The sequence below is a fragment of the Corvus hawaiiensis genome, chromosome 10 (assembly GCF_020740725.1).
Source record: "Corvus hawaiiensis isolate bCorHaw1 chromosome 10, bCorHaw1.pri.cur, whole genome shotgun sequence".
In the NCBI taxonomy this organism is placed as follows: domain Eukaryota; kingdom Metazoa; phylum Chordata; class Aves; order Passeriformes; family Corvidae; genus Corvus; species Corvus hawaiiensis.
Genome location: NC_063222.1, coordinates 3096061 through 3107660, shown reverse-complemented (window position 1 = coordinate 3107660; position 11600 = coordinate 3096061). Strand labels below are relative to the sequence as shown.

The following is an 11600-nucleotide window of genomic DNA, read 5'->3' as shown; positions in this document are numbered from 1 at the left end:
CAGCTCCCCAGGTTTTTGGATGCATGGGAGGCAGCACCTCCAGGCTGCAGGCACCCTGGCTGTCCTGGCTGCTGCACATTTGGGGCCTGCATGACCCTACCTGTCTGTGCCTCAGCAGGAACAGGCTCTCGGGGCTGTCCAGGGAACAGAGCTGGCTGCAGCAGCAGGGAATGTAAACCAGAATGTTACTGTGTTGGGTGTCACGGCCATGGGGGCAGTTCTTAGTTAACTGTGAGCAAGCTGTAAGGGTTTGTAATGCCCAAGAAGATTCTCCAGAGGTAAAGCTGGTTTAGAGGCAGAAGCTGGGGTAAGTGAAGGGATACACATACAGTTCCTCAGCTTCTTCAGCCTGCCCAGTCAGGAGGAGACACTCCATGAGAAACCCACCTGTCACAACGAGGAAAATACAGCTCTGATAGTTGTTTCCTAACCTCAGTATTGCTACAGACTCCATCCTCTTTCCCATCCCTTGCCAGCACAAGAATTAGGCTTTAGATCCTCTCCATTTCCAAACAGGCAGTTGCTCTAGCAGGACATGCTGCAAACAGGCTCAAAAGCTGCTCTGACCAGGCTCCTGAGGATTTCCTTGAATTCCAGTCACCTAAAAAACCAAGAGGTACAAAATAAAATCCTTCCAGCAATGGGCAGCCTTTGAACTCAGCAGCAAGGCAAGTTACTTACTGTGTTCCTCAGTGCAGCAGGAGTTGCCATAACTTACAAGCACTTGGAGACTGAACTTCCAGGCTCTGTCTTGGGAGTAGCTGAGACTTTGAATCATCCCTGAGCCTCAGCTGCTGCCATCTTGTTCCTTTTCCTGACTCCAGTGATTTTTCCTTAGGAAGTGGGCCAGGTGATAAACCAGTCAGTTTTCTTTAGCACTACAGAGATGAAATCATTCATGGGTTGGACAAAAATAGCACCTTGCTCCCTGAGACATGGGAGTCATGTGGACATTTTGTTTCAGTAAAACTTCATTTAGCCCAGCTGATTGTTAGAGCTTTCAAGCCTTTCCCATGGCAGTTTCTTCCCAAAGCCTCCAGGTCACTTCAGATGCATAGGGCAGAAGAGAGAAATTCTTCAACCTCATGGCAGTTCAAGAAACTGTTAGTTTTAGCAGTGCAGCTCTTGCACCTGGTGTGGGGCCTTCCCAGATTTACAGCAATCTCACATTAACCCCCCCCGCCCCCCACAACCAAACCTACCAGGATGGAGGGGAGAAAGAAGCCCAGAGAGGGTTTCCATCACTCTTGAAGCTGAGTGGGTGAGTGGGGTACAGGTCTGGTTGTGAAGCCTGGACTACATGAAAGCTACCTGTCTTGCCTTTGATAATTCCTTGAATTCCTAGTAATAAATGGGATGACAAGATGTGATGGTCCAAACAAGCACTTAAAAGAAAACTATAGTGAAGAGGGTGCTCATCATACTCATGATTTTGTATAGTTTATTAAATGAAAGGTGAAGCATCAGTTTTAAATTGTACAAAAGGAAAAAAAAAAACCTCATATTGTAAATGTACAATTTACAGAAGTACTAGCAAAACCAATCAAGGAGACACTCATAATACAAAAACCTGTTGACTGCAAACTGAACTGGAGACCCATTGCAGGTACCATGATAATAAATGTTTGTTATACAGTATTCTACAATGTTAAATTAGGAATCAGTTTTCCACACAGAGGACTGTGAAGCACAAGGTTTGTCTGAGACTCTGACTCAAACTGGGCAGCATCTGTTGTGCCACCATGCTCACAGAGTGAGCCTGGGACAGGTCCTGCAGCCGTTCCTGCCCCCAGGCCGTGGGGGTGCACAGAGGGAGGTAGCGGGGTTTATAAAGTTCCAGCTACTTCTTGGGACCAATACATCCCCAACCCACACCGAGGAATGGCTGAATTACCTGGTCAAACATTTTTGGCAACCGTGTCTGAGAACTGCACATGTTGTGAGAGCCAAGCTCAGCGGGGCGAGGTGCTGGGCTGGGTGAATTTGGGCTCTTTCCCTGCCCGTGCTGGGCACTGAGGGGTTGGGTTGGTGTCCAGGAAGCTCGAAACAGAAAAAAAGCTCCGTGATTATTCTGCAGTTGCTAAAACTAAAGCACCTCTGAAACTGCTGTGCTCCAAGTGGGTCAGTCTGCTTTGTATCTCAACTGCTACTGAGTGCAGAAAGATAAAGGTTTTGGGGCCAATTGTTGGAGATCTGGAGCTGTGGAGGGCCAGCACTGCTGGTGCCAGGCCAGGCTGGGTAAGGAGCAGCTACTACGTCGAGTCATAAAATTGAAGCATAATGAAATTCCAAATTATTGAAGACATTGAAAAATATCTTAGTACAATGAATGTTTTGGGGTTTTTTTGGAATTTTTTTGGATGTTTTTAGCTTTTTTGAAAAATCGTATTTTTTTTCCAAAGAATTACTCTCAATATGCACAGTTAACACTGAAAATGTAGCTGTATTCCATTGTAAGCTTAAGAACTTCACCATCTAAGCACAAATTTCTATGCAGCACATACAGTACTTCTAACTGGCAAAATTAATTTACAAAAATAGCGGAAAAGGGTATTTACGGCATGGAAAGTAGACTCTGTTTTATGGTACAGTTAAAATTACTTTTAGTATGCTAAAGTGATCCTTTCCCCCACCCTTGAACTATTTTTTTTTTTAATAGGAAAGTTGCTGTTTATGTACCTTGTGTTGGCAGGCTTGAAGTAGGTAGTAAAAACAGCAAAGTGATTACTTGAGAACCGTTTGTGTGTTTTACTGAGAATACTTTATTTGCTGGTATAAGTTGCTAAAAATGCACAGAGCAAGTACCAATAGAAAATTTACTGTTTTTGTGTCCCCATGTGCTATATAAAATGAATGTTACACAGCATCTGTTGGAAAAGTGGCTTCATGGACATCTCTTACTTTATGTCCCATTATAAATAAAAATAAATCTTCTCAAGAGTATAAAATCTGGGTTTATCATATCAGAATCTGAAATTTTTTGGCAGAGATGCACGTCATTAGAATTCTAACCTCTTCTCTGAGAGTGTTCTTCTCCATGCCTATGAGAGAACATAAGCGTACCATAATGTTAATCAAATCCAGTGTGTTCCAAAACACTTTTCCGTAGCCAGAACGACCTGCTTACAGCAGCCTTGCTAGTCAGTGGCTGATAGGCATAGGTTTAATAAAAATGGCTAGCTTTGAAAACATAAAAAGGCAAATGTTAAAACTGTTTTAAATTGTACAGCAGAAAAATAAAGTTAAAAAGTTCTGTTTTCACTCAATGTTGTTTTCAGAAAACATATGTAGAACAGTGTTTATTTTGACGGCTGTCTTAACAATTTAAAACTTCCTCCTCATCCAGGAAAAAAAAAATCTGTATTAGGACAGTCAAGAACAGGGATACAAATGATTTTTTAGGTCAGCCCTTCTGAGGTGACTGGATTGGCCAACATTCCCGTGTGTCATTAAGAAGCTCCTCTTCTCTCCGTCACTACACCAAGGGGTTGACCTCAATCATTTGGTTAAAAATCAAACCGTATCACATCAAAAATGTGGTTTTCATACAAGCTATCACAGTATATAGGCCTCTAGCTCTAAACAATAGAGTTCCAAGTTTGTAAAAGGTCTTCGCCAGACTTCAGAACATGGGCATGCCAAATCCCTGGAAAAGGGGAGAAAAGACAGCGGTTACATGAGGTGGGACAAGAGCGGAGCTCAAAGCAAGCAGAACAAGCCAGGCCTTACTGAGTCGTCCTCGATGATCGCTGCCGAGTCGAAGAAGTCCGGCCGCAGCTCCGCGCGCTCGCGCCGGTTCCGCGACGGCGGCTGCAACACACGGGAGTTGGAACAGCACGGGCCACAGGGAGCCCTGCTGGCCACAGGGAGCCCTGCTGGCCACAGAGAGCCCTGCCGGCCACAGGGAGCCCTGCTGGCCACAGGGAGCCCTCCTGGCCACAAGGAGCCCTGCCGGCCACAGGGAGCCCTCCTGGCCACAGGGAGCCCTCCTGGCCACAGGGAGCCCTGCTGGCCACAGGGAGCCCTCCTGGCCACAAGGAGCCCTGCCGGCCACAGGGAGCCCTCCTGGCCACAGGGAGCCCTGCTGGCCACAGGGAGCCCTCCTGGCCACAGGGAGCCCTCCTGGCCACAGAGAGCCCTCCTGGCCACAAGGAGCCCTGCCGGCCACAGGGAGCCCTCCTGGCCACAGGGAGCCCTGCTGGCCACAGGGAGCCCTCCTGGCCACAAGGAGCCCTGCCAGCCACAGGGAGCCCTCCTGGCAACAGAGAGCCCTCCTGGCCACAGAGAGCCCTCCTGGCCACAGGGAGCCCTCCTGGCCACAAGGAGCCCTGCTGGCCACAGGGAGCCCTCCTGGCCACAAGGAGCCCTGCCGGCCACAGGGAGCCCTCCTGGCCACAGGGAGCCCTGCTGGCCACAGAGAGCCCTCCTGGCCACAAGGAGCCCTGCCGGCCACAGGGAGCCCTCCTGGCCACAGGGAGCCCTCCTGGCCACAAGGAGCCCTGCTGGCCACAGGGAGCCCTCCTGGCCACAAGGAGCCCTGCCGGCCACAGGGAGCCCTCCTGGCCACAGGGAGCCCTGCTGGCCACAGAGAGCCCTCCTGGCCACAAGGAGCCCTGCTGGCCACAGAGAGCCCTCCTGGCCACAGGGAGCCCTGCTGGCCACAGGGAGCCCTCCTGGCCACAGGGAGCCCTCCTGGCCACAAGGAGCCCTGCCAGCCACAGGGAGCCCTCCTGGCCACAAGGAGCCCTGCCGGCCACAGGGAGCCCTCCTGGCCACAAGGAGCCCTGCCGGCCACAGGGAGCCCTCCTGGCCACAGGGAGCCCTGCTGGCCACAGGGAGCCCTCCTGGCCACAAGGAGCCCTGCCAGCCACAGGGAGCCCTCCTGGCCACAGAGAGCCCTCCTGGCCACAAGGAGCCCTGCCAGCCACAGGGAGCCCTCCTGGCCACAGAGAGCCCTCCTGGCCACAAGGAGCCCTGCTGGCCACAGGGAGCCCTGCTGGCCACAGGGAGCCCTCCTGGCCACAGGGAGCCCTGCCGGCCACAGGGAGCCCTGCTGGCCACAGGGAGCCCTCCTGGCCACAGGGAGCCCTGCCAGCCACAGAGAGCCCTCCTGGCCACAGGGAGCCCTGCTGGCCACAGGGAGCCCTGCCAGCCACAGGGAGCCCTCCTGGCCACAGGGAGCCCTGCTGGCCACAGAGAGCCCTGCTGGCCACAGGGAGCCCTGCTGGCCACAGGGAGCCCTGCTGGCCACAGGGCCACCTGCGCCTGCCCCCCACCTTCCCTGCCGGTGCACAAAACCTCTGGGGCAAAGGCGGGCCCTGACACAGGACAGCACTCCCTCGATGCTTTGTTACTGAAGGAATGGGGTAAAAGCTGGTGGATTCTAACTCTGTGCTCATCGTTAAGGACTTGCCCAAGGTTTTTGCTGACGTAAGGATGTTTCTGTATTGCGACTGTAGGCCAGACTGCACAGAAACTCCCTCTTAATTGTCTTCATGCTTTAAGTTCATAGTGAAACTTGAGCTCTGGCATGGTCAGAAATGGATTTACCAACAAAAAGGGTACTGAAGATATTGGAAGTACTTCTGAGGCTTAAACCCTCGGTGGTGTCCTTCTCCAGGAGCACAAGAGTAAATGTGAGCTGCACTGGCTTGATCAATTCCTTCCTTTCCTTGCCTTGGATGTTACTTACTTGGCAATCACATGAGTGCTGGCAATAACCTCAGTATGCAGCAGCTGCAAGTGAATCATCAATTAAATTGTCTTTCCAAGACACTGTAGCCCAGTCCTAATATAAGCTAGGGCTTGTTGTTTGGATGTGAAAGGAGAAACAGAAAGGCATAAAAATGGTGAGGTGTGTAAAGCAAACTGTTCGTTTATCCATTTTACAAGGGAGCTGTCATTCCAGAGGGGAGGCCAGGTAAGGCTGTAAGTGCTGCAAGGGACTTCTCCCAGCAGTCAGTGCAGTACTGGAAGGGACTGAGGCTGTGGTTGATGATGGGACCTGTTTGGGAGCAATTCCTGTTTAAGGAACTCCCACCCACCCAGCAGTGCCTGTGCTCCCTCCAGCTGTGCCAGCAGGACTCTGGCTGTGACCTACTGAGACCTCGAGTGAGGATCCCCTGCCCAGCCCAGCTCCTCAAAATCAAACCAACCAGGAGAGGGAAAGAGAGGGACCCCTTGGCTGTGCCAGTCTGGCATTGGGGCTGCACAAAGAGCCATGTCAGCACAGCCTGTAACTCATAACCTGATCCTTGCAGGCTGGCAAGTCCCAGGTGTGTGGTGGTGCTGCCAGCACCTGCTGCTGCCCAAGAGACAACCTTAGGGAGAAGGAGCACTAAGCAATGCTCCCTGTGTGGCTGTGGAACAAACCCACTGGGCTCCAGCCTGCAGCTGGAGGCTCTGGGGAGTACTCACATAATTTCCACTCTTCCATTCAGACAACTGGAAGTCAGGTTCAAAATTTCAGAAATGTTTGTTTACACTTCTAAAATTCCTTTTAAATTAGCTTTCAACTGTTTTAAACTTGCCATTCATAAGATTTACTGACCAGATCAATGACCATTGTGTCCTCAAATTCTTCATTCATGTCCTCTAGCTGGCCTCGTGAGGACATCATTACATCTTCAAAGATGGGCTCAGCGTCATCTTCCATTAGACCTCGTCTGATTTAAATAAAGAGAGAGTCATTTGCAGGCAGAAAAATTTCCCAACCCTGAACTTTGTCATTAAAAAGAATGCTCAAATCCTGTCATTTAGTGTCTTCACCCAAACCCTGATGCTGAGGGTAAAGCCAGCAGGCTCTCTGCAATACCAACAGGAGGAAAATCATATGTAAAGCCCCCAAGCCCTGGCCCAGGCTAAAGCAGCAAGTCCCACTGACAGCACTATGACCAGCAATTAAAGCTGTCCCCAACAAGAACAGGGCAGTAACTCCTCTTGTGTTTGCCTGCCCTTTTACCAAGGAGGAGTGACACTGTTTGCCAGGATCACTGGTAAAGCCCTGGGACTCTGGCAGTGCCTTCAAGCCCAGTTCCAAAGGCTGTAAGGATTCCAGCCATGCTGAAGGACTCGGTGGGATCAGCACAGAGCGTGTGGTGCCCCAGTGTTCACCCACGTGTGTCCCCTCCATTCCTGCTCAGGGGGAAACGTTGGCAAAAGAGGATAGAGAGTGCAGACACAGGAACAGCCTCGTGGGCAGAGCTCACAGGGAATTACAGAGCACACAAATCATGGAACCCCTCTGACATGGAAACAGCTGCAGGCTGGGGCAGAGGAACGGGGAACTGCACCCTGTCACTGGGCCTGGTGCCTGGCCATGGTGAGAGAACGGCAGTGCTGGGCTGGATTCACCCCAGCCCTACAAACTGTCCCTCTGCCTTCCCCACAAGGGTGAGATGGCACAGCAGTGACTGGCACCCAGCAGGAACGGGAACATTTCCCTGTGGTGTCCTGCACACGGTTCTGCTGAGGGCAGCAGGCTGTGAGCACTTACACTGCGTGCCTTACGCCACTTCTGCCTTTCATGTAGTTCATTCCTGTCCTGTCCTTTCGATTGAGATCCTCCAGCTTCTGCTGGCCCAGCCACGAGATCTGCATCTGGGGACTGACACACAGGGAGCAAGTTAGGACTGACAGCAGTAACAGTTCTGAGCTGCCTATTTTGGGGCAGTTTCTGTCTCCAAGTTCTGTGTCTGGCCATGCTTCAGATTAGGATAATTAAATCCCATCCATCATTGTACACATCTTCTGGATTCCCTTCCACAGTCTGTCTCCTCTCACTGTATGTGCACAAAAAAATCAATTAACTGTTGCAATAAAAGCAGGTATGGAAACACTGACTGTGCTCCCCTATGAGGGGCAGGCACCTGGCGTGGGAGCACCTCTAAAATTTGTTATTATTAAATAGCATTTCACTGTGTCAGATGAGGCAAAATATGAGCAAGAATAGATCCAAATTAGTAACTGACAAAAATGTCACACAACATGAAAACCAAATGGTTTTCACACAAATACCCTCATCAACTTCAGGGCCAGTACCTCACCCACGTGTAAATACGTTCCAGGCTGCACTGCTGATCCCACCAGCCAGCAGTGCCTCTGCTACGATTTGTGTGGTGCAGCACAAGGAAACAGCAGCAAACTCTGTGCAGCTCTTCTGGAGCAGCACCAGGTTTTATTGTACTATGCACCCTTGCACCCAAATAAGACTGACAGGATAAACTGGGACAACCTACAGGAAAACAGCCTAGAACCAAACCTGAACATGATTAACCGGTCAGTTCAGCAGCTCTGTAGTAGTGGCAGGTGTTAGCTCTCCTAAGCTGACCTGGAGGAAATGTGACAGCCAACCAGGGCTGAATGGGAAGGATTCCCATTCCCCACTGTCAGTTCACACTGGGAATCCCACTCTTGCAAAGGAGCAGAGAGGAGAGATGTGCTCTCTTGCCCAGGCTCACAGTTCTGTGCTCACAGCACCGCCTGAGACAGGACAAGGGGGCTCAGGTGCTGGGCAAGAGCCTGCTCATCTCCCCCAGGAACAGGGAAGGGTCTCCCAGAGCTTAAGGCAACACCTGCTCATCAGGCTTGGGAGGAGACCACAGCACTGGGAAGCTGTCCCACTTCCAGAGTAATGGAATGGTCACAGAGACTGAGCTGAGCCAATGGTGAGATCAGAGAGGGACTGAAAGAAGTTCTGCTCCATCAAGTTTAGTCTGGTTTTACTGCAGAGTAGAAAATTCTTAAGGAGAAACTGAAAGCCTCAACATCTTCCTCATCACCTGGAAGTTATGGCCACAGCTGGGGAGGTAGGAGATGGGAGGTAAAGCCCTCAGAAAGGCAAGTAGGAGCCTTGAGTGCAGCCCTCTGTAGCCATGGGGCAAAGGAGGAAAGATGCTCTGGGAAGATGTGACCTGGGCCTGCCTGGGCTGTGCTGCTGTGCCCAGCACCCAGCCCGTGCTCACCTGCTGCATCCTGGCAGCACCCACGGCCATGCAACCACTGACAGAAAATAACCAACCTTTTCCCTCTAAATGGAGGTGATAAAATGGGAGCAAAGGGACAAAAAAAAAAAAAAATCATTTCGGAAAATTACCCTAAATCAGGAACTACTAGCTCAGCAGCTGGAATGGGATTGCAGAGTTAATTTAGAAAAAATCAATCAGGGTGTCTGCAGAACCTTAACTCTGACATGGGGCAAGGGGAAAGAAAAGAGAGTATCTACAGGTCTTCTAAAGAAACAGTTCCACCCAGGCTGGACACAAGCACCAGGAGGATTTAACCAGAACTGCATGGCTATGCTATGAGATAGTTTTAACATAAGGAATTTCTACTATTACTTCATTGCAACGTATTTTTCCTGGGACCTAAAGATAATCCAAGTATTGCTGAGCTATAGTCAAGGCATTTCCAGGTGGCTTTGCAAATCAACACTGCATCTCTGGAGCCACAGGCTAAGAGTATCAGTATAAACCACAAGCAATTCCTTTGCCTGGCTGACTGTATTTGATGCTGAAATTCCAACACTTACTTGTGTAAAAAATCCTGTTCAGATCCCTGCTCCGACTCATGCTCCTGGATCTGCTCTCCCATTTGTCTGGTGTTCTCTCTCAGGACAGTGGAGGTGAGCTGAGGTGTCTGCAGTGTCCCTGGAGTATGGATGTTCTCATTCCTGTTCAGCCAGGAGCCTTCCAGGCTCTCATCTAGAGAGAGAACACTGAAATCACTGCTAATTTCTGACCACATGCAGGGCAGCATTCAAACAGGTGTGCACCAAGGGATCACCTGGATAAATGCTTGGAGTGAGAAGATTTTCAGCTCTACTTTTAGGTTCTGTTCTTTTAAGTATTGCCACCAGCTATTTCCAGCAACAACAACAATTTCAAGTGAACAAACACAAACCCCATTGCAAACAAAGTCATACTGCAGCACGGCCTCAGCTGCTGGGTATCTCCAACATAAACAACCAAGGTAATTCCCAATTCCTGAGTTGACAATCTGAAACTGTTAATCTCATGCACCTACAGCAACCAAGATACAGCTACTCACTAAGAGCAGGTGGAGCACAAACCCCAAATCCAGTCAGTCCAGATCTTTAGAACTGTCAGAACCACTGGAGTGGAGCAGGGAGGGGACGCTTCACTCAGTGATAATAATGTAAAGATGACTGAAGGTCTAGGTGGGATCCTGTGCTTATGTTGGGAAGCTTTGCTCAAGCAAAGAGGAGGGAAGAGGGAGGACTTGAGAATGGGTTAGAGCAGGAAGTGTGCAGCCAGAAACATGTAGAAAAAAAATTCAGTTGCTGGAGTGAAAGACAGGAGATGACAACAGGCATGACAAGACCACAGATTTACTAACAGGAAATGTGTGGTGAGAAAGTAGATGGGGATCTCCATGGATCTGTTCATTCTTCCTTTGCCTTTTAGGCATTTATCCTTTAGGCATAAATGTTGTCTAAGAAGCTGCCTATTTATTCTCAAATTTACCTTTGAATCATTTTTATGTTAGGAATTATTTTTTAAAAACCTGTCAATTTCCTTAAGGCATCGTGAAGAAATGGCACAGAGCACATTTCATCTCAGAAGCAACAGGGAATGTTCTTCAAGCCAGTCTGTGCTGGATTGAGGTGAGAAAGGAACCAGAGGGGACTGGATGTGGTTCTTTGATGCCACAGTAATTTCTGCAGTGACCTTTCTCCTGTTCTACATCCTTTAGAGTGGAAATTAAATAAACCAAAAAAAGGAGATTCTCAAACGGAAAGTGTTGGAAATCAATTCTCCCTTCTAGTGATTGCTGAAAGAGGGTGACACAAAAGAGTATGAGGTAAACAAAGGCTAAAAATTACATCTTAAGCCTAAGATTTGCCTTACCGGGAAGAAAAGATGGTTCTACACTTCCCAGGGTAAAAAAAAGGACATTGGTAAAATACAGTAGGACAGAATGAAAATGGCAACAAGAGGGAAGAAGAAAACCTCAGTAGCAGAACTCTGAAAATCTTGGCATCCTGAAAGAAGAAAAACAGTGCCTGAAGAAAGAAGCCATATTTTATGTAGCTACACTCGAGGCTGGCTGTGAGAAACCAAAGGATTTGGCGCAGTGGAGAATGGACCTGGCTGTATGGGCAAACTCTGGAGGAGTATTTTGTGAAATTGCTGTATATTCAGGGAAATTGGCACTAGATTCCTTACTGAGGGGTTACTGTCATAGATACTGACCTTGGAAAAACCCCTGAAGTTTAAGATCCCACTCACACCTACTCTATAGTGGACCAGCAACCAAAAGTCCCCACTACATCACACAGGCTGACCAGGAACAGATACAGCCTTGTAAGAAATTTGCTATCACAGCCAGATTCCTGATGAACACATCTGAGGTCCCAGAAAGAGTAAACACAGACAACACCAGATACCAGAACTATTTTAAACAAAAATGGTGTCTTTTTAGTGTTCCCCAGTGGCCCTGCAACAACAGAGATCTGTTACCAGAATTTCTGCCTGGAATCTGCTCCAAACCCCTGAGAATTAACAACTGCCCAGAGGGAAGCACAGGCAGAAACCCAGCAGTGACAAAGAGCAGGTAACTCCACAAATGCCTCTTCCAGC

The 11600-nt window shown here is 49.3% G+C and overlaps 1 protein-coding gene across 5 annotated transcripts in view; it reads right to left on the bottom strand.

Annotated features, from left to right (window-relative positions):
• Window positions 1-1424: 1424 nt before the first annotated feature.
• STAG1 (stromal antigen 1) overlaps window positions 1425-11600 on the bottom strand; it is a 174993-nt gene continuing 164817 nt past the window's right edge. For all 5 annotated transcript variants that reach the window (XM_048314641.1, XM_048314639.1, XM_048314638.1 and 2 more), the window contains exons 30-34: window positions 9530-9701; window positions 7496-7606; window positions 6551-6665; window positions 3730-3810; window positions 1425-3646 (exon numbers count right to left, since the gene is read on the bottom strand). In XM_048314641.1, coding sequence (XP_048170598.1) covers window positions 3623-3646; window positions 3730-3810; window positions 6551-6665; window positions 7496-7606; window positions 9530-9701 — 503 coding nt within the window. In that variant the 3' untranslated portion in view covers window positions 1425-3622. The remainder of the gene's footprint in view (window positions 3647-3729; window positions 3811-6550; window positions 6666-7495; window positions 7607-9529; window positions 9702-11600) is intronic.